Source organism: Siphateles boraxobius, unplaced genomic scaffold (assembly GCF_051911475.1).
Source record: "Siphateles boraxobius isolate OS27281-9 unplaced genomic scaffold, OSU_SipBor_1 32, whole genome shotgun sequence".
Classification (NCBI taxonomy): Eukaryota; Metazoa; Chordata; class Actinopteri; order Cypriniformes; family Leuciscidae; genus Siphateles; species Siphateles boraxobius.
Genome location: NW_027508942.1, coordinates 3,846,500 through 3,870,777, shown reverse-complemented (window position 1 = coordinate 3,870,777; position 24,278 = coordinate 3,846,500). Strand labels below are relative to the sequence as shown.

General features: G+C 36.8%; 1 protein-coding gene across 1 annotated transcript in view; it reads left to right on the top strand.

Moving 5' to 3' along the window:
• The window catches only part of lekr1 (Leucine-, glutamate- and lysine-rich protein 1), a 112,398-nt gene extending 88,705 nt beyond the window's left edge, over nt 1-23,693 (top strand). The window contains exons 10-13 of the mRNA XM_077194607.1: nt 3,020-3,113; nt 5,729-5,893; nt 7,541-7,786; nt 23,042-23,693. Coding sequence (XP_077050722.1) covers nt 3,020-3,113; nt 5,729-5,893; nt 7,541-7,786; nt 23,042-23,422 — 886 coding nt within the window. The 3' untranslated portion in view covers nt 23,423-23,693. The remainder of the gene's footprint in view (nt 1-3,019; nt 3,114-5,728; nt 5,894-7,540; nt 7,787-23,041) is intronic.
• The last annotated feature ends 585 nt before the right edge of the window (nt 23,694-24,278 follow it).

Here is a 24,278-nt window from a genome sequence, read left to right as displayed (position 1 = left end):
ACAGCACATAGACATATAAACAACATTAAAAGCTGGATTTTCACCACAGGGGGACTTTAAATGTTTTCAAATAGAGATGGTGGTAAAAACGGGATGGGAGAAAAAAATGTATTTCATTGTTTTTGTGTTCTCTCACAGAAGTTTTCTGTTTCCCTGAGAATCTTTGTGTTCCCTTGGAAAACTTTTGTGTTCTTTGCGAGCGAACGCAAAGTTTCTGGGGGAACGCAAAACTTTTGTTAGAGAATGCTAAAGCATTGACATAATTTTGCCTCCCATCTCATATTTTTTTTTCTTTCACCGTGTCCCTTTAAGTGGCTCCATACAGATCATATTCACTATGGTGTTTATAAAACAACACCAAATATAATCTAAAAAAAGCAAAAATGTGTTATCAAGAGGACAACACTGAAGCTTTTACCTGTTTTTGTAATGTAAAATTGTAATTGTCACATTACGTGCCACATGCTTAATTTTTTTCCCTCATGCCTGTGAACGGTTACACATTTAGTAATGGTGACCTCAAAGCTGTATTGAAAATCCTAGTTACACTAATCTTCTCTCAGAACTTTTTTGTCATGTGTTTTTTTCCTCTCTCCTTCCAACTTCTTCCATTTTCAGAGCATTTGCTTTCTATCTGCCACTCCGATATTTTTCCATTGATTTGATTACACAAGTGCAGTGGAGTGTGGACATTCCAGACTGGGCTTATTTAACACTTGTGTTTCTGAGAGCCACTTCTTGCAGACATCCCCCATTATAGGCCATCCCTCTGGAGAGGCATCACACAAGTGCTGTCAGAGAGCTGCGTGTCTGTCAGTCCCAGACCTATCTAACTTTAATAGTATACAGCCTCACGGCACGTAAACCCGCGAGATGAAACATTCCCTCTCTCTTAGGGTGGAAAAAAAAACGAAAGAATACGCCTGGAATCTTTTTCATGAGCGCCTCGGTCTCGGGGGAATTATGGCAACATCCATTAACACATACTAGGGTGAATCAAAGTTATTTTCATGCATTATACTCATATTTAAGGTTTAAAATATTCTGAAAGTCGTATTCAAGGCACGTTTTAACTGAGAGGTTAGTAATGTAGGAATGCTGGTATGTGGCGATCTGATTCAGTCAGTCTGTTTTTGAGTACTTTGGTGTTTCTCCTGAGCTGTGTGTGTTTGTTTTTGTGTGTGTCTCAGTCTTCACCAATCCAGGATGGAAGTAGTCTGTCTATAAAGTCGCAGTTTCTGTCTCGTGGGAGGAATGTTTGAGCCACAGAGGAATGTGCTGTAAAAATGGAGTTTGTGCCAAGCTGTCTGTCTGTCTAGTCACCAGCGTTCCTCAAATCCCCGCTGTCTGTCTCGGCTAATAGCAGAAGAGCTTTTCAGAGGCGCCCAGAAGTACGGTTTGATGAGTCAAACTATAATCACGCTTTAAAAAAATGACGATAAACAGGAAGAGAGAAGCATCTTGGGCCATGTCTTGCTGTCTGTACATGACAAAATATCCTGTTCTCAATGATTATTTTTTCCCTTATTTACAGTTAATGTAGTCCTTAAATTAATATATTAAGACTTTGTTTTAGAGAATGTATCTTTAATATAAGTGTATTTTATTCCTCTTATATTTTATTTATACATTACTGTTTGAAAGTTTTGGGTGAGTATGATTTTTTTTAATGTTTTTGATCAAAAGGAGCCTTTTGCTCACAAAAGCTGCATTTATATGATTAAAAATTCAGTAAAAACAGTAATTGTGAAATATGATTACAATTTGGTAATTTATTCCTGTGATCAAAGCTGAATTTTCAGCATCATTACTCCAGTCTTCAGTCACATGATTCTTCAGAAATCATTTTAATATGATGATTTGCTGCACAATAAACATTTATGATTATTATCTATCTTAAAAACCGTTTACCTGCTTCATATTTTAGATAGAATGCTCAAAAGAACAGAATTTTTAAAAATGGAAATCTTTGTAAAAGAACAATGTAAAAGTCTTTTCTGTCAATTGAATGCATCCTTGCCAAATAAAAGTATTAATATATCTGACTAACCTGAAACTTTTGAATGGCAGTGTATGTTTCTATACTTATAATCATAAGGTGAAAAAAAAAAAACGAGATTATTTGGCAATGATTTTGCGTTCTCATGCAAATGTTTTGCGTTCCCCCGAGAAACTTTGCGTGCACTCGCTAAGAACACAAAACGTTTGATAGGGAATGCAAAGATTTTGCGAGCACAAAGTTTCTCGGGGGAACGCAAAACAATTGATTATCATTTTTTTCTACATCTCATGTTTATTTCCACCACCATGCCTTTAGGTGCTTTATAGAAAACAAGCCGAAAAAGACCAATAAACATTTTATTTATGTGCATCATGCTGTTTATTTTTGGGGGCTGAAAAACAGAATATGACACATGATATGAAAGCTAATAGAACAGAAGTGTTTTTCTACCCGTCCTGCTTGACTGTGTTCAGTGTGAATGGTGAGTTTATGTCTTCAGCTGGGATTAGTAGTTGTTGTGAAATACTCATTACTCTGTCTTACTCTGTCTGACTTTGTTCACCATGTTTTACGGCCAATCCTCCATTTCCTTTGTAAGATTTTCTCTTCATCCCTGAGGCTGCAGACCAACATTAGTCATAGTTTTATGAATGTTTTAAGACATGTGACAATTAACAAAAATAACAATTATGTTTCCATAACAACTGGATCAAAATATTCTTGCTGGTAAATGTGTCACCGTGATTATTTGAAGTCTTGTGCAGTTGTTTCATTAAAACACCTTGTGTCGTAACGGCCTACTATCTCTCCTCTGTCTTACTGGTAATATTAAACAAATCAATCATGTCGTAGTGGTTTTACACGACTCTGTCCTGGCAGGTATGACAGCCTGAGTCAGAATTAGACCAGACATTTTGTTAATGATACTTATGCTTGATAATTTGCATAAATGCATTTATGATATGTCTTCTGTTGATTTATATGGTCGGTGAATTCACTGAAGACTTTTTTTCCTAGGGATGAGTTGAGAAGAAGTCATGTGGGAGAACTGGAGAGACTGGAGGAGAGCTTTAGAATAAGGCTGAAAGCTGCAGAAGAGCACCGTTCGAAGGTGAGCTCACAAAAGACTAATAAAAACCTGTTAGGGGAGATGAGATGAATTCTCTCTAATGATTTATGATGGGTAATTGGTTTATAATAAATTTTTTCAGTCATTTACAATATCAGAAGGACAGCATGTCCTTTGAACGATTCTGAAATTTCACATTTTCACAATTTTCACATCATTGGACACCCATGCTGGCTGAACGTCTGGTGCATAAGGCACACTAAATGGGAAAGACTTTCGTAGTCGTCGTCTGATTGGTTAAATTCTTCATTTCCTGGAGAAGTGTGTGTCACGTTCTTTAACAGTCCGCCTGGAAAATAAGCCAAACCCCCTCATGGAAGAAGAAAGCCGTCATGTTTACAGCTGTGACGATGAGCACTTATCAGGATCAACTAAATGTATGTCAAGTTTGCAGAACCATTGTTGCAGTAAACTTACACAACATTCTTGAATGAATAATTTATTAGTTGCACGCCGGTCTTTTATCATAGGGACATCGACTTTACATGTTCACACCGGTTCACACGCCTAAACATGACGCTAAACAAAACAAACTTTACATGTCCTCAGACAGTCCAGACCTTCTGTCGTCAGTCTGAAGATCTGGATACGCGACACTAAACTCTCATAGACCCCTTGTGAGTTTACCAGACTTTACTGGGGAATTATACGGTTACAGAGCACCAAAGGAGGCCATGATGATGGAAGAAGTATGAGCTGAAATACATTATTCACTAACATTTGACAACCAGAACATGCCAAAAAACCTGTCTATTTCCTAACAAACTTCTTTTGTGTGAAATGTTTTGCTTGACAAATGTGCTTTGTGCTGTGTTTATAATATATTTTCAGAATAAATGCCACTTGTTTATTTATTTATGCCTTTGGGCCCAATGTATCAAACTTTTACTGGATAAATTCCCTTTGAACACTGAAGACACAAATATAGTGTTTTTATTCTGTCCATAGTGTCGGTATCTGAGAGAACTACAGGCACATTTTCTTTCTTTTCCTTCTGTCTGAAATTTAGTTTAGCTCTTTTTTTTATTATTATTTAAGTTTCATTGAATTTTTTTTTTTTTTTTTTTTTGTGGGTTGAGGTCTGCCCTCAGCATGCTAGTATGAAGAGGAATGCCGTTTGATTTAGTGCAAATTACATTTAAGACCCACCGGTTTCCTGCCATTAACACACACATGCTAGTCTAGTGTCTAGTGGAAGTGGTCTCTTACTGACACACACACACGCGCGCACACACTCACGTCTGGTTTACTATCTTTGTGGGGACTCTCCATAGGCGTAATGATCTTTATGCTGTACAAACTGTATATTATCTCCCCTTACACTAACCCTACCCCTAAACCTACACGCGCGCGCACACACACGCACACACACGCACACACACGCACACACACGCACACACACACACACACACACACACACACACACACACACACACACACACACACACACACACACACACACACACACGTCTGGTTTACTATCTTTGTGGGGACTCTCCATAGGCGTAATGATCTTAATACTGTACAAACTATATTATCTCCCCTTACACTAACCCTACCCCTAAACCTTCCCATCACACACACACACACACACACACACACATGCACGCATACACGTACACACTGACACAGACCCTGTTGTTTTCTCTCACGCACACAGTCTCCACACTCTGGGCTCCATGAAAAGCCTGCTGACCTTAGTCATGCACGAATACTAAAAATACATGGCATGCACCATCACCCTCTTTGCTGTTTGTAATTGCTCTTACCATTTTATTCAGCTGCTGACAGTTCAATATTTCACAACCCACAGTTGGTGAAAAACCCTGGTGTTTGATATGAGGTGTATGGTCACTGAAAGACGACACAGACAGCTTTATTTGCTTTCCTCCCACCACAGCAGGCCGAAATTAACCATAATGAAAGGAGATGAAATGGATCTCATAGCCATTTTGTCCTGTTAGCCATTTTACTCTTCAGTTATTAAAGACAAATAAACATTGTGTTATGCAAAAATTCACTCCACGTGTAAATAATGCAGAATGTAATGCAAGTGTGCAGGTGTTCGGGGGATTTGCATGGAGCTTCCTATTTGGTTATGCATTATGATGTCAGTTTAAATTTTTTATTAATTGTCCTTTTTGTCTATTTGGAGTGTTGTTTTATAATTATTTATATATTATAGAATTTATTCATATTTTAAATTAGCTTTTATTTTTAGTTTCAGTTTCTGTATTTTTATTTAGCTTAAATCTATTGTTTAAGTTTTAGTTATTTCAGTTTAATAGTCATTTTAGTACTTCAGCTAAAGGCAACATTTCTCATTTTCCTTGCTTGCTAAGTTTAAGTTTTTCATGTATTATTTACATTATATTTTATTTCAGCCTAATTTTAATGAACGAAAACTACTTTTAATAGTTTTAGCCAACAGTTACAACACTGCTCTTTTGTGTTGTGGCTGAAATGTACTACATTTGGTGTAATTAATAAATTCATTAGACTGAAGTTCAATTTATGGTTCAAGTGCACAAATAATATTCTGATTCTTAGGAGATCTTCTAAAGTTTATTTGACCTCAGCCCTTCTGTAACCCGCAGATGGAGGCTTTACTCCAGCAGAAACAGGCTGAGCAGGACAAACAGCTGAAACAGCAGAAGATGGAGATAAGAAGAGACGCTGAAATCGAACTGGACATCCAAAGACAGAAAAACCAGGAGCTGCAAAACAAATACCAGAGTGAAAACCAGCAACTGCAAAACAAGGTACAGTACAACTGGCTGACCTCTGACCTTCAAGTCCTGATTATGGTTCAGTGGCATCCGGTTAGTAAAGCAGTTTTGTTTTCCAAAAACAAATTTAGCAAAAATCACATTTAGCTTTGCCTTTAAAGGGTTAGTTCGGCCATTTAAGACATGAAGTTGTATGCAATCCTTACCAGCACTATAGTGCATACACACTGACCCACTCTGTTGTCACCTCCCTGGTCAGAGTTCTGGCCGCTGGAAGTATTTCAATAAAGTACTCCCGGTTATTTTCCGGGGCCACAAAACTGTGCGTTTTTACGTGAAAAAATGATTTGCGTTTCAAAGCTTGATTAATTTACCACACAAAAAACACGCCGGTCAAAATTCATACCTCAGTTTTAATCGGCACTATTTTCTATCCATTTCTATCAATCCGCGCTGCTGTCAACGTCAACAGTGCGCCTGAGATGAAGAAAAACATATTTGACTTGCTTGGACGGTTGAATATGAGACTCAACTCAACGCTCTCTGTTTCCCACTGGACTGATTAATTTACCCTCTGATGCATGAGTTATTAAAGCACAAAGAAAAAAATATCTTAAAGTTTTGTTTTACTGCACTTCAAAACAAGAATAGGATCATTCCTAGTTGCCCTCCAAAATATTGTCATCTGACCTTGGCAATAGAAGATAAGGGTCAATGTTGATATAATATAATATGCATGATATAATATGCTATAATATATATGTGATGTAATGTAATATAAAAATTGTCAATAGACAGAGGTTAGTGGCGGCTGATTGACATTAGACTTTTCATTATCCCCCCCCCCCCCCCTCTCTCTCTCTCTCTCTCTCTCTCTCTCTCTCTCTCTCTCTCTCTCTCTCTCTCTCTCTCTTCTCTCTGAAAGTGTTTGGGTTTTGTCTCACATCTCTCCTTTGTTCATGGCCATAAATGAAGTCCGATCACTGTCTGTCCGGTGGAGCCTGATACTGATGTGTGTGTGTGTGTGCGTGTGTGTGTATGTGGCCAGAGTAAGATTGGTGGAGGCAGGTCTACTGGTCCAGAAGTGATGTTGAGAGGTTTTGTCTTTCTGCATGCCACAGATGAGGAGTTGCTGATCACAGAACATAGGAAGGGGATTTGGGAATGAGAGGATATTTTTTTAATGTGGAAGTTTTTAAAATATTTTTAAAATAAGTCTCTTCTGCTCACCAAGGCTGTGTTTATTTTATAAATAACACAGTAGAACATTAATATTGTGAAATATTATTACAATTTAAAATATTTTTTTTATATGAATTTATTCTAAAGTGTAATTTATTCCTGTGATCAAAGATTAATTTTCAGCATCATTACTCCAGTCTTCAGTTTCACATGATCCTTCACAAATCAGTCTAATATGATGATTTAGTGCTCAGTAATTATCAATTATTGCTCAGTTATTAATAGTGGTACTTATTATCAATATTGAAAATATTTTTTGTTGAAACTATGAAGTTTTTTTTTTTTGATAAATAGAAAAATAATCTCTTTTATATATAATTATAGTTATCGTCCTTGGTGTGAACAGGCCTTTATTTATAGAAATGCAGACAACGTAAATAGTCATAATCATTTTTTTGGTGTTTTTTGCTAACTATATTTGTGTATCTCTCCCTCTAGATTCCCGCTCTGGTTCGTTCAGCCACACAGGAGCTCCAGGAGGAGTTGGCAGCGCTTCAGAAGCGTGTTCATGAACAGGAGGAGCAGATTCGTGAGAGCGCCACCCAGAGGCAGCAGGAGATACTGCAGGAGCAGAGGACAGGAGAGACACAGATGCAGGAGCTGAGGCAGAACACACACCAGCTCAACATCGCTCAGAGTCACATACAGAAGCTCAGAGAAGAGAGAGATGCCCTGGAGGAAGAGGTGAGGCACATTTCTCACACATCTCACCGCAAAAGATGGGAGTTGGAGGAGGGTCATGGACTCACATGTCCAGAAATGGATTTAACAGACTGCACATTTACACCAGTGTGAGGACTTCATAGGGAGAGCTACTGTAGCTGCTATAGAGACGTATATCGTTTCTACATGGACAAATTCATGCTGGGAAATCATCGTTTCACTTCAGCATCACACATCAGTTACAAAAGGGAGATTTTTAAGGAAATCATTTTAGGGATTACCTGTTAAAGTCTTGGAGACAAAAATATTAAGCAGCACAACATCAATAATTTCAACATTGATAACAATAAAAAATGTTTCTTAAGCCCCAAACAAACCAGCTTATTAGAATGTGACTTTGAAGACTCGAGTAATGATGGTGAAAACACAGCTTTGCCATCACAGGAATAATAATACAAAAATAAGATAGAATAAAATAAAACGGTTATTTTAAATTATAATACAATTTTGCAATATTTCTGTTTTTTACTGTAGTTTAATCAAATAAATGCTGTCTTGGTGAACATGAGAGACTTTTTTCCATTTAAAAAAAACAAAAAACTTACAGAGCCAAAACATTTGAATGGAAATTGTAACATTTCAAGTTATAGAAATTAAACATTTTTAAATGTATTATGAAGAAGGGGTCATAATGGATTTTTTTAAATAATTGTAAGATGTTCCTTGAGGTTCACTTATAATGTTAATGACACACATACACACACACACACACACACGGAGAAAATAGCTATAAAACTTGCAGGATGGTACAAAGACCTTGTATTTGTCAAAATATCAAGGCAATTTTTGATTTTCTTATGTCATGACCCCTTTAAACAATGAAGAGTAGTACATTTATGAATTTATACATTGTCCATTTTGAGTTCACGATACCTAATGCAATAACTAATGTGAACCTTATTAAATTACCAAATGTTACCAAATGAAGCTGGAATGATTTCTTCCTCCGGCCAGTTGGACATTTGCAGCGCAAGAAAATAATCAATATAAAGTGTGAATCTTGAAGCTTTTAATATTAATTGGGCATGATTGTATGTAATTGAAATTTGGATATTGTTTTTTTTACTTGATAAGCCACATTGAAGCATTTTAAATGGCTTTTTACCGACCTCTAGGGGTAGAAAACGTGAAGAGCAAGAACTCTGGCACAATTCAAATACTGCTTATACACAGCAGACCATTAATAATGAAGGCTAATAATAAATTATACTAACAAAACAACTCATAACTGATGTACCAAGATAGTTGGCAAACCTATAATTTATATCATGCTGCAAAACAAATGTTAAGCAAGCAGCTCTAGACTCACACACAGACCATACCCGTGTCAGAGGAGAGAACCGGAATAAATATCCAGCACCAAAATAAGAAACAGCAGAGGTGACATGAGCATGCGTGAGAGTGTGTGAGAGATGAGCGAATCCTTCTCGTCAGCGAGAGAGAGAGTGTGTGTGTATTTGGGGCAGTGTTCTGTTGACACGCATGCCTGCGTCTCCAGGGGGCAGTCTGTGGTTTCAGTCACGACACTCTCGTCAGTTCTCCCTCTCATATTCTCCCACTCCAAAAACCCTGGGTGCTTCTCATTTCTTATTTGTGCATCCTCGCTTCCTTTCCTCGCTTCCTTTCCTCGCTTCCTTTCCTCTCGTCTCAGCTCCTCCCCCTGTAGGTTGTGAGAGAAGGACGCAAGGAAAGAAAATGAGGACGGAGGAATCGAATGAAAGCTTTTTTTATACATTGGAATACTTGATCACTCGAGCGTCACTTCACAGCGTCATCAGCAGCGCTCAAAGCATCTGCCCTTATGTTGTTGAAGTTTATTTAAGAAATTCATAATGAATAATAATAAAGCAAGATACCCTGTTGAAATATGTGAGATGTGTGGTTTATATAAACTGCATTGGTAAACAATAATTTAAAAAGATTGTGACCGATGTGAAGGGGGAGGAGAATGTATACGTGCGTCACGTTTAGTCAATAAAACACTTCCGCATAGGATACACCTGTGTATCCTCACTCATAACTCCTCTGAAAGCCTCCTCACTCCTCACTCCTCGACTCCTCGCGGTGTAGTTAGATATTCGAGATGTCCTTCAAGATGGCTGTGCTTGATTGGTTTCCAGGTCATAGGATGGAGGACAGAGGAGCGAGGAGACGAGGAGGGATATTGAGAAGCACCCCATTTCCTCCAACCCGCTACCAGCCCCACTCTCTCTCTCTCTCTCTCTCTCTCTCTCTCTCTCTAGTTCAAGGTGCCATGACGTGAATTTCACAGCTGACACACTCTTTTATGTGGCCCAGAGCGCAGTCTCTCTCTCTCTCTCTCTCTCTCTCTCTCTCTCTCTCTCTCTCTCTCTCTCTCTCTCTCTCTCTCTCTCTCTCTCTCTCTCTCTCTTTCTCTCTCTCTCTCTCTCTCTCTCTCTCTCTCTACCTGCTTACAAAGCAAATGGCTTTCTTTTGTTATGAAAGATTTCGCTGCATTTTAAGAATCCATTAAAGCTATCTAAGATCTGACTGGTATAAAATCGATACCTAAGGGCATTTAACGCTTCACCTTTCATAAGAAGCACTGATGTTCTTTTCCCTTCCTCCCCCTTTTGCTCTCTCTCTTTCTTTCATCTCGTCTTTGAACTGTGCCTGCGCTCTTCAGAGGCATCTGAGATATTTTCAGACTTCGGTTGATATTTTTGAGGTTGTTACAGGAGAGCAGGAGGGAAGCGAGAAGGACTGCGGCTCTGTTTCTAAATGAAGTAAGCTGCCTACCTAGGCAGTATTTTAAGCCATCATAGACATGCTTTTGGCTCACGAGCTGTTCTAAGATAAGAGACCCTGCCAAGATACTCAATTTTGGCCAAATTTAAAGGCATTGTTTTTATCCGTAGCTGACAGGCCAATCACAGCGATGAGTGAAACAATTCATTCAAAATATCAGATGAGAAAGAATTATATCTAATTAGAAAATTACCAATTTTACTCAATATTTCTGTGTGCTATGCATAGGCTTATCAGATGTTACAAATTTAACTTAGCAATATGCTAATTTTTTTAACTATATAAAATTAATATTTAGTATTTATTTTCAGAAGTAATGGTAACAATTTACAGTATGGGTGCACTAATAAATAAATAAATAAATATGTTAATCTAGTTCAGTCATGAAACACTAGAGGGCACAAGCTGATTGGTCTATTACATGCAGTTTGCGTGCAATCACATCATCAGAGGCACAAGCTGATTGGCTTCTGCTGATCCTGCAGCCAATGAGATTGCTTGCTCAATATTTAAATCGTCCTGCAGCCAATTTCAGATTTACTCTGAAATTCAACTTCTTAAGATTAAAGTGAACAGTCTTTATTATTCCAAATCACTAAACATTGTTTTATTATCTGCATATATCATATATCTTCATATATCGATTCATAAATGAAGGAAACAAAATCATGTCTGATGTTTTAGTTGTGTATAATGCAAGGGAATCATTATAAAGCATATAAGAAAGGCTAGCATGAGAACATGTATTGTCAGTCAACGCAACAGCTCACTTTTTAGTTAAATTAACTTTTTTTTATGAAGATAGAATTTGCAGGTTTGCATGTTACCCTGTTTGTCCATGACGATACTTTTGCACAATTAGTTCAATTTTAACAAAGATTTTAACTTCACTTTAAAAAGACCATAAGATGTACACCCTTTTATGTCCTCAGGTAGGGCAATCCACTGATGTGTGGCTTTCACTGCGAAACATGATAGTCCAAATGCTGAACGACGAAAAGGAACCAGACAGTTACTCATAAGTGATAGTCTAGATCTCACAGAGGTGTCACAGCGAAGATGAATAAAATCACGTAATACAGAAGGAACCAGACCATTTAGGATTTTATGAACCATACACAAACTTAAATAAAGTCTAAAATTGTCAAAGTTTAAAAAATGATGTTTCTCTATGATCCCTCAAGAATGAAAATGGTGAAAATGTTAATGTCTGTTTATATAGAGATTTTAAAGGTTTAATAACAGTTTCACCAGCTTGACCCCAACATGTCAAGCAATAAGACATGAGAAAAGATTGTATCTTGAATCAAAGCCTTAGCAACATCAAAAGTAAGACATTGTCTAATTTGTCTAAAGTTTGCCATATTATGTTTAATATTCCTCACCATTTTCTTTACATGTTTTTTGAAACTAAGATTTGAGTCCAATATTATACCAAGATAATTAAGCTCATTTACGATTTCTATCTTTTCACCATTAATAAATATATCCACATCAGATTTAAAATGTGTTTTTGAGAAAGAAATTTTTGTTTTACTGATGTTTAAGCTAAGACATGACTGATCCAGCCAGTGTTGAATCTTTACTGTAGCAGCTTTTAACTTCTCAGCTGCTAATTCTGCTGTTTTCGCGTGTGTAAAGATAACAGTATCATCAGCATACATGTGTACTTGTATCCTTCACACTGTTGTAGAAGATCGTTAATATACAAACTAAATAGGAAGGGGCCTAGTACTGATCCTTGGGGTACACCCATTGTATAATGCAAATCACAGGACATAACCCCTTTAATTTTTACACATTGTTCTCTATTCAATAAGTATGAGGATACCCATGCCAAAGCTTCAGGTGAAAATTGAAATGTAGACAATTTAGAAAGGAGAACTGTATGATTAACAGTATCAAAGGCTTTACGTAGATCTTGAAATACAGCCCCAACAAATCCTCCTTTATCGACTTAAGATTTTATTTCCTCTATTAAATATAAAGTAGCTGTTTCGGTAGAATGATTTACTCTGAAACCAAATTGCATACAATGTAAGCCAGACTCAATGGTATTGAGAGTCAACTGTTCAAAAACAATCTTCTCTGCAACCTTTGAGAGTACTGGCATTATGCTTATGGGTCTGTAGTTACAATAATGGTCTCCAGATTTAAAAATAGGAGTAGCAATGTCTTTTTTCCAAGCAGTAGGAAAAACACTACCTTCAAAAGACAAATGAATTTAATGAGTGATAACCGGGGGTTAAACTGTCTTTGTGAGTTTTAACAAACATTTTGAATTCTTCATTGACTTGCGTTTCGTTAGTCTTAATTAGATTAAAACTTTTACATACATCTTCAATTGGACTAATATTTATTTAACTTCTTGAAAATGTATCCCCTAATTCTTTAACGTCAATAAAAAAATTATTAAAAATAGTAGAAATGGCACAATCATCTTCAATTAGCTTTCTCCTAACTTTAAGTTTAACATCTCCTATAAAATATGTTTCCTTTCTTAGAACTGTATTTATGTTTTTCCAAATTAGCTTACTATTACCTTTCGCCTCATTCATTAGATGTATCATAATTGGATTTAGCTCTCAGCTCTCGAATAACTTTATTTCGCAGACCCTTGTAACAAAGCCTATCAATGTCTCTTCCAGTCCTAATAGCTTTCTTTAATGCTGAATCCCTATTCTTCATCAGCTCCCATAAATTCACATTGAACCACGGTAAAATATTCTTATGCCTGTATTTTTTCTGAACACAAACAGTAAATTTATCTCTTACAGAATTAATTCTATTATAAAAATGTATTACAACTGTAATATCCTTGGAAGATAAGAAATCATTCCACTCTAGATCAGCTATTTCCTCATCAAATGCTACTCATTTTCCTTTCGGTATACAATGAAAAACATTATTAGAAGTTCCTACATCTGTTTTTCGTTAGTTTCTGTGCAACTAAGGTTAAATTGTGGTCAGATAACCCAGTGACCAAATTATTACTCTTGATTTATCCTTTCAGGTGTATTAGCATGCAACATTATCTAATTTGTTAAAGTCACACAGTGCGCATTTTAATAATGTAATTTTGAGCCATATTGGCTCAGGCACAAAGAGCTGGTTTAGGTAAAACCTGAGGGTATGGCAACCAGGTACACATTACTAAAGTCAATCATAAATAACTTTAGGCTTCACACAAGTCAAACCACTAGATGTTTTGCCATTCGTCAAAGCATGGCCAAGTGGTTTTCGTGGTTCCTCTGAGTAGCAGCGGTACATATGTCTTGGCGGTAGATCTGCTTGTTTTGGTGGCTGTAAGTCCTATTTCTAAAAAGTGACGTGATGTGTAGCCAAGTATGGTGTTACATACCCGTAATTTGTGCTCTGGATTTCACCCATCCAAGTGCACACACACAGAAGTGAGTATTGAACACACACACACACTGTGAATTAATGCTGAAGCAGGTATTGGGGGTTTGGTGCCTTGCTCAAGGGAACCTCAGTTGTGGGAAATGAGAGAAGAAGAGAGCGCTGTTCATTCACTCCCTCCACTGACATTTACTGCTGGTACTGAGACTTGAACCTGTTACCTTTGGGTTACAAGTCTGACTCTCACTTGTGTAAACGACTTGTTTACACAAGTGTTCATGCGGAAAACTCCTGTGGATTATCATTTTTCCTCTTAATAGCCATACATGCAGCGTTTGCCTTATGTGTGAGGCTGAGATGTTACATGGACATGACTCTTGAACCCGACTCTGTAGAGAAGATCCAAGCCTCTCCTTTCATTCATATCTCAACATTGTCTTTATTCCTATTTCTATTGTATTTAATATTTCCCCTTACACTTAATTTCTTTGACAAAATAAACTATCTTCTTTTTATCCATCATTTACACACACACACACACACACACACACACACACACACACACACACACACACACACACACACACACACACACACACACACACACACACACACACACACACACACACACACACACACACACACACAGATAAGCAGAGGAATTGTGGTTTCACACTGACAGAGTTTCTACTTCATAACAGAAAGACGGTGATTTCTGTGTTGCTACATTAAATATATATTTTATATACACTGCCATTCAAAAGTTTGGGGTCAGTAAGATTTTTTGTTATGTTTTTGAAAGAAGTCTCTTCTGCTCACCAAGACTGCATTTATTTGATTAATAATACAGTAAAAACATTAATATTGTGAAATATTACAACTTAAAAACTGTTTTTTTTTAATGTGTGTTAAAGCTGGACTTTCAGCAGCTATTACTTCAATGTCTCGTGATCCTTTAATAATCATTATAATATCCTAATTTGGTTCTCAAGGAACATTTTCAGGTTCTTTGAGAAGAAATAACATATATTTGAAATAGAATATTTAGTAATGTTATAAAGGTCTTTAATGTCACTTTTGATCAAATTAATGTGCCATTGCTGAATAAAAGTATTTATTTCTTTAAAAAAAAAAAGACTTTAGAATGGTTAGTTAGTTGCCATAAATTCTAAAATGGCCAACAGGAGTGAGCCAATGGGAATTTACTTTACTTTATAAAATTTGACATGCTAACCTGCAGAAGTCTGACTTCTCAGGTCTCGTCTCCGAGATCATCGTTCATCTTTCTCTTCCCCTCAGCTTTGCTCATGCTGTGATATAAACTCTCTGCGGCTTCATGTGTCAGACGAGGAGAGGAGTGAAGCAAAGGTCACTTTGTCTACACAAGATGCCCGTATAGCGTTTGACCTTTACTGACACCCACATTTATTGCGTCTAGCATTATAATAACCTATATTATTTTGCCAGTTAAATTTATCAACATTTTTTTTAATTTATGTATGAAATGATTGGAAACACACATTACTGAAAATTAATGCACACAGAGACGCTTATGCTGCCAAAATTTGGAAGAATATTTCCTCATCAGTTGTGCATAATTTGTTTTTATTTTTTGTATGTTTTTATTTCAATATGTTCTAATCAAAACAGTCACTGAAATTGCCCTGCTTTTCATAGATATTAAAAATAACGTGAGGGGAATTTTTTTTTTTTGCATGCATTCAAGATGATTTTATAATTTGGACTAGTGTAATGTGACCCACATACTAGTATTATTATTATAGAGTGATTTAAATAGGCCTTCTATCATAGTGTAAAAAAAAAAATATATATATATATATATATATATGTATATATATATATATATATAAAATTTAAGTAGCTTTTATTCTTATATTTACAGGCTTAATTAGACATTTTATGTGCTTTTTGTCTTTTTACTATTAGACTTATCTGGTTTATTTTTATTTATTTATTTCCAATTAGTAATTTTAGTTCTGAAACTTATTTCCGCTATTTGCCAAGGCAACATTTCCCATTTTTGTTTAAAGTTTTTCATAATATATATATATATATATATATATATATATATATATATATATATATATATATATATATAGTTACCCATAATAACTTTGAAAACCTGAAACTGCTTCAAAGCTTTACTGTTATAGAATCTTATAGAACCCTTAGAACCTCTGTCAGCCAATCAGAAACAAGCGTTTATTAGTGCCTTTATGAATTAATTCCATAATTCTAAACAGGCTGAGACGTGTACTGCAGTATCTCATTATGACCACTAGAGGGCAGTGTTTCACCTGAAGATTGTCTCTGGTGACATCATGCACAGATGCTCTTCCTGGCCTCCGTGAGAACTCTGTGAGAACAGTTAGTGTAGGGAACTCCCTTGAGCAGATGATGCTGGAGTTTCACATAAACATGTGAGTTTTCAAAGGCATAGGTGACTACTCGTGTGCTTACGTCAGCATCCAGCTGCCCCAGATTCTTTCCAAGTGGAGTTTCCCTGTGTTGCACTTTCAAGTGAAATCCGCTTTTTTTTTTTTGTATAGGCCTTTTGTGCAGATGATGACTCAAAACAAAGTAACTTGTTTTCAACAATTTTTCAATGTTTTCAAATGCTTTGTTGTTTTGCTGTTTTAGGCCAGTAGTTAGCTGTCACTTTTTTAAAGAAACATTGTGCTTAAAGAAACACATAATACACTTGCGTTTTTGTAGTTTACACAGACACAAAAGCTTTCAAAAGTTTGTCTTTAAGGCCCCCAAAATGGTACTGTCATGTGAATAAATGGACAAAAAGCATTACAAGTTTTTAGTTTTCTGAGGGTATTATATACACAACAACTAATGAACTAATGAGGGGCAAGTGTGAGAAAAATCTCAATTAATAACCATGACAACCAAAGACAAGCAGGAACATGTGAACAAAGGAGACAGGAAACAAAGAGAAACAAAATAAAAGTCCTTGAAAATGAAACCAAAACACTGGCATAACATGATGGGTTATTTTTCTTAATTTACTGTACTACTTTTACTGTTCTTTCTAGCTATAAAGGTTGCAAGAGCCAAGGCATTCTCTTTATCTTTAGCTATTTGAACACCGTCAGCTCTGACATCAAACAGAGACTTCACTTCATTTAAATGCGGTGTTTAAAATCTAAGAAACTGACAACCAAAATGTTCTATGTTTAGAACATGACCGTAACGTATGGGTTAGGTCTGCCTTGGATGCATTGCAGCGATCGCATGTTTCATCTGTAAACAGTTCAGCCAAGTTGGTTTTTCTTAAATGAATAAAGTAGAGAACTTTCATCTGAATCAGATCCCATTCACTCGGTCAACAGCGTTTTCTCAGGTGACTTTAGATATGGTCTTGGATGAAGTGACAAACCTGAAGATATTGAGAGAAAGATTAAGATTTTAAGATTAAATTTAACAGCAAAAATATTACCAATAAAAAAGTCACTATGTAACTACAGGCCCAAATGCTGCCATTGTTTGACAGTTGAATCTAGTTTGACAGCCAAGAGAAGATGAGTATTGCATATGGGAGTTTCCCAGGGAAAAGCCTTTTAGTCCACTGAAAAAAAAAGGATTTTGGCAAGAGAATCGGAAGAATCTGAAACAAATACAATAATCTGGGTTTAACAATTAATTTTACCAGCTAAAGACAAATATACAACACTCCATCATTGGAAGTAAGATTCAAGTTTAAGTATGGGATTGTAATTTGCTTTAAACAAAGCAAGTAATATTAATTCCTAAGTAAATCCTGATTTTGATATACAAAAGGGAAAGTTTGTATCCAAAATCTGAACGTCATTGGTTTATAGGGAAGAAAATACTTTTGGTGAAGTTTACTTTATAACGTGGAAAGTACCCGTAGTCTTTTAATATTTAAACAACTTCAGAGATGAATGATAGATTTTTGATAAGGAAACTTTATATTTATGAAGGACTAAAAATGAAAAAAGGAAAGATAAATAAATAAATAAAAGTAGAAATAAATAAATAAATGCAGAAATATAGTAGAAAATAAATACATTTTGGTAATATAAATGGCTATTTCTGTATTTTTACATGTATTTATTTATCAATTTTTATATGTATTTATTTATGCATTTATACATTTATGTATTTATTTATTTATTTATCTATTTTTATATGTATTTATTTATGCATTTATACATTTATGTATTTATTTATTTATTTCTGTATTTATATATTTATTTATTTATTTATTTATTTCTACATTTATTTATTTCTGTATTTCCGCATTTATTTTTCCCTGCGCCTGTATGCTAATTGAGTGGGGGGTGCCAACATCAGTCTGAAGCAGGATTGGTTAGCTGGGGGCCGCATCGCTAACCAGACAAAAGCAAACGATCCATCTCTGGACGCAGGCTACCTATGAATGCTGCGACTAGTGTGTAGCCTAATATACAACGAATTATATGACTGAAATATATTTCTGAAAAGATTTAAGACGAGAAATAGACAATCCAGTAACAGAATCTTGATTCATATTTGATCAGCATTGCCTAGTTTTACAGTTTGTTGTGAGCCTGATGCTTTTTTTGGACGGGTCCATCATGCACTGCGCAGTCCGATCTACTGATTGACATCTTCTTAATCTATGGTGACATCAATCAGCGCAAATCAGCCTCTTTTTAATCGTAATAACGTAGACAAGCAGTTACAACCTAATTTTCCTCGAAACAAGTTTTCATTCGCAATGGATAAAATACATTTATTTCTATATGCGCAGGCGGCTGAGAGAGACAGATCTGAAGGGACCGTCTGCAAAGTGCAAACCCCGAAAAGCGTTACAACGAAAACAGTCAATAACTTCACTGTAATACAATGCATTGTTACAAAATTCAGTTCACACATAACTGCTGTCCTGATGGTTATAATACACCACTTATTTTGGTATAAAAGTCTTTTTGCATACTTTTTATGCTTTTTATATGGAAAATATTCAATAACTTCACTGTAATACACTGCATTGTTGCCAAATTCAGTTAACACATAACTGCTGTCCTGTTGGTTATACTGGTTATACTATACTGTTGGTATATACAATTGTAAATTTATAATTTTATGAATTTTATTATGAAAAATATTCAATAACTTCCCTGTAGTTCACTGCATTGTTGCCAAACAATTATTTTGTGGGAGAAATATATTTAAAATATTTTTCCCACAAAATAAGTGTTGCAGTATAACCAACAGGACAACAGTTATGTGTTAACTGAATTTGGCAACAATGCAGTGTATTACTAGCCTGGGTTTCCCCAAGCTGCCTTGCTGCAGCGCGATTTTATTCACGCTGCTAGGCAGTCTGGATTCCATGGACCAGATTTTCGTCTCGTCTAGGGAACCAATCACAGAACGGGGAGGGAGCAGCAAGACGATGACGATGTCTATACGACACACCAAAGCAGTTTGTTTGTACCTATGGATCCAACATGGCAGCAGACGCGAAGTTACCTTCCCACTTGAAGCCATTTCGTCTCTCCAGCTGGAGACTCCACATGCATAAAATGCTAGAGACACACGGGATCCGCTGATTGATGTCACCATAGATTAAGAAGATGTCAATCAGTAGATCGGACTGCGCAGTGCATGATGGACCCGTCCAAAAAAAGCATCAGGCTCACAACAAACTGTAAAACTAGGCGATGCTGATCAAATATGAATCAAGATTCTGTTGCTGGATTGTCTATTTCTCGCCTTAAATCTTTTCAGAAATATATTTCAGTCATATAATTTGTTGTATTAGGCTACACACTAGTCGCAGCATTCATAGGTAGCCTGCGTCCAGAGATGGATCGTTTGCTTTTGTCTGGTTAGCGATGCGGCCCCCAGCTAACCAATCCTGCTTCAGACTGATGTTGGCACCCCCCACTCAATTAGCATACAGGCGCAGGGAAAAATAAATGTGGAAATGTGGAAATACAGAAATAAATAAATGTAGAAATGTGGAAATACAGAAATAAATAAATGTAGAAATGTGGAAATACAGAAATAAATAAATGTAGAAATGTGGAAATACAGAAATAAATAAATGTAGAAATGTGGAAATACAGAAATAAATAAATGTAGAAATGTGGAAATACAGAAATAAATAAATGTAGAAATAAATAAATAAATAAATAAATACAGAATTAAATAAATAAATACATAAATGTATAAATAAATCTATAAATGCATAAATAAATACATATATAAATGCATAAATAAATACATGTAAAAATACATAAATAGCCATTTATATTACCAAAATGTATTTACTTTCACTATATTTCTGCATTTATTTATTTATTTCTACTTTTATTTATTCATTTATTTATTTTTCCTTCTGTCATTTTAAGTCCTTCATATATATTCGACACCCATTCTTTTAATAATAAACGATCTGAGTGATGATAGTGGCTCTATAGCCAAAATAAACAGCTTAGGGTTTCGGGCTTTCTGTCAGCAGCTTATGTGTGACACTGGTTGCCTTTGGTTGATGACAAAGAACTGGGATATTGTCCTGTGTTAAGGCCCGTTCACACCAAGAGTGAAGCGATTCCTAAGAAACACTGTTGATATCTGAAATCACCCACACAAACACGGCCCGACACACAAGGATCACACCCCTTGATAGCTCCATCCCCAAATTTTATGATATTATTTACCCCTTATTACAACCTAAAACATCTATTATAATGACCGTGATATAGTGTCTGTTTTATACGTTATTAGAAAATTGACAATCGCACTAGTAGGAAAATATATTTTTTATCAAAGTTAACGTCATCCCAATTGGGTGCGTAAACACTGACCAATACTATTTGTTTACTGAAACGATGAGCCAATACAATAATGTACCGCCCTTGGGATCTGAAATCATTCCAGATCCAGTGAATAGTGTTGTTTTGTGAATTATTATCACTACGCCCCAACACATATGGGTAAAACTGGAGTGGTAGACCTGGCCAACCCAAGGTTTCCTAAGTCTGTTATGATTTTCGTTACACGTTTCCTGTAGAAAGGCTATTTATATACTTAATCACATCTATCTTTTTAATCTCCATCTGTATTTAATCTCCTCATATAATACATTCAAGATTTGTCCGTTTAATAAAGAAAAAAACAGAGCTCGCGACCTAATGTAACCAGAAAAGCATGAAATATAAAATCAGGCATACAAATAAGTGTATAAGCAGACCACAAGCACTTTTAACAGACACAATACTGCATTAACAAAACAATAAATGCAAACAATAATTTTTGGACCAATCAACGGTAAAGTATTAATCATCAATACTATTATACAATACTATAGCCTGTTAAATCTGCGATATCTGAGACATGCTGTTGATATTTAAAATCATCAAAACAAACACGCCCCTAACCAAAAGGATCACACCCCCATTTTGATAGCCCCGCCCCAAAATCACAAATATGCTATGCAACACAGGATCCTCCCCCTTAATGTGTGGACACGCCCCTTAATGCTGATTGGCTACAAGTGTGTTTTGGTGCTCGGTCAGATCCACTTTCAACAGCGTTTCTCAGATATTGCTTACTGCACCTTTAATTAGCACAGATAATAAAATTGTGTTATATAATATAGCAGACCTGTCACTTAAAGCATTTTAAACCTGCTATCAATTGCAGGATCAATGATATAGTTAATGAATTATGAAAATAGGGCAGTGCAATTGTCAACACAGAGGAAAGCATATAAACCACCCTAAACCAACAAGTGCACTTAAAGAAAAAAGGGTGCACTGAAATTTAAAATGTCTCAGGCCTGCCTAGTAGTTAACATGACTCTTCTGTAATTCTCAACATTGCTGCAATAATATCAAGAGTTATTCACGTGTAGCAATCCGTTGAGCTTCATCAGGCGTATTAAAAAGCAATGTTTCATCCTCAGCAAACTGGTAGTCGTACTGGATGAAACACCTGGAATTGTACATCCTTCTGGTACAGCAACTGTTGGACGGTTTTTACAGCGAGATCAGCGGAGATGTCAGGGTAGATCCTCAGAGAGTCCTTGTATGTTTGCCTAATGTTGTCCAGCCCGTCTATAGCGCTTTTTCTTTCTCCTTGAATTTATGGAAACACACCTTGAGTGGGCGAGGAGGAGGACCTTCCCGGTTTTGGGCTCAATGATTGATTCCAATTTGGGAGATTTTTCAAAAAAGACTGGCCTTTCTCACCGTTCTGTAGACTGTTTAAGATCCTGTGATTTGCTGTCCGTGACCGGATTTAGAAGTCCTCATCTCAGTCCAGTCATGTCGTGTTATCTCTTTCCAATTTTTTTTGCGGCCGCAGCCAGCGCAGTGAAGTTATCGCCCATGAGTGTGTGTCTGTGCCACACAAGAGACACTGGAAACTTGCCCAAGTCTCCATTAGACCATTCACTGATTCTTGAAGAGGCACTGTTGATTCTTGGATCAAAGCTGAGATGTTTTCTTTGAGCGAATGTTTGCTTTGTTCTCTCCTGGCTCATTGAGATGTGGTATTATCTGTCGGGCTTCTTAAGACTGCCCAGCACTATACTTGTTCTTGTTGTGGGCTGGGCCTGTGCGGATTTGTTCTTACTCATTTGTTCTTGCTATTTGATTTGTTCTTACTAATAAACATGATTTAGATGACTTAAATAGCTCTATTGAAGCGTGTATTATCAGAAACAGTTAGCTCTGCCGACACGTGTCATTGCCAAAAAGGAGGAATGCTGATGTGTACTTATTTTTCTCAAGGTTAACCAACAACTTAGAGGAAAAACATACGTTTTCATGCCGTTGAACTAATTAGTAAGCAGCAAAAGAATATTAGACATATTCTTTATAGACATTTGAATGAACTGCTTGCTAAAAGTGTCCCAAAAAATGGGTTACAGATTTACTGTAAATTAAGGTAAAGGCATTTTCTAAGTTTAAAGCTACTGTAGCTCCTTTTCATTTAGTTAGATTTTTGTTGTAACTATGTAAGGGTTTAATTGGCCTGTGAGAGATATAAAGTTTTCTGTTTCCATCCCTCCACCTTTTTTCTCTCTCTGATTTGTAGAGGTCACTTCTTGAGGAGACAGTAAGGCGTGAGTGTGAAGAAAGGGAAGAACTGACAGCAGCGCTGACACTGGCTAAAGAACAGCTTCAGGAACTCAGACACGCCACCCTTAAACCACACAACAGCCAGACACACACCCGACTCTCCAGATCCACAGCTATGAACCCAGACCTCCCCGTCTCCAGAGTCAATCCCAGCCCTTCTCCTCCTCACACACACATCCACAGCACGTCTTCCAGCGTGGGAAGAAGTACGGCGTCCTGGCATGGATCCTCACGACCAATTCCCACGCTGCCCAAAATCAGCAAAGAGAGACTGGCTTCAGTGAATGGCCTGTGCAAAAGCCTTGGCAGGATGAGGAGCAGACAGGACAAACTCTGATTCTCCCTAAATACCCCTAGATTGTGTGCTCAGTATTCTAGGTGTCACGTCTGTTCATGTTTTGATGTCTTTTATTTTGTCATGTGACTCTAGTGTCCCGAGACTACAGTAGTTTTGACATGGCGTGAGCGCAGCATTTAGCCCTCATGTGTCCATTGTGCCTGTTGGTGAGTTCTGTTCAAGGCATGTTCAAGTTTTGTCTAGTCTGTTCAAATCAAGTTCTGTTTACTTTGGATTCTTTTTTAAATGTTTCAATAAAAGGTGCTCTAAGTGGTGTCGGGTGATGACACTTCTTGTTGACGTTTAAAGTATTGTCAAACAAAACGGAGGCTAGCTCGACCCTCCCTCCTCCTCATCCGCGCACTAACCCCCCAAATCCTTCTAGTCGGTTATTGGCTGGAACAGTTTATGTTTCGTGGCGCGGGTTAACCCAGTTTTTTTTTGTTGCTGTTTGTGGAGCCTGGGGTGTCTGCAGAGACCACGTTGTTTTACAGTGTGTTCAGGGGACAGGCAGCTAGCGGATAGTGAGGAGATGTTTGCTGTATGTGACAAAAAACGTTTTGGCCTAAAAAACGTGTGACATCGCTTAGAGCACCTTTAACTGCATTTGGGTTTTCATCTCAACTCGCCTTCAGTGGATTTCCGTTAGGCTACGCTAGGTCAGATGTCACCGATTAGAGTGGTCCAGATTCTGATTGGCTGTGTCTCAGACCAGTGTTTCTCACAGAGAGGCTGCGTTCCAGTCCAAAATTGTCATTCCCTTCACTCACTAATTTCCCTCCGTCTCGTTCACTCGGATGTGCGTCATTGCTTATACGTTTTACGAGTGCCCACTACTGGCGGAAACTGCAATGGG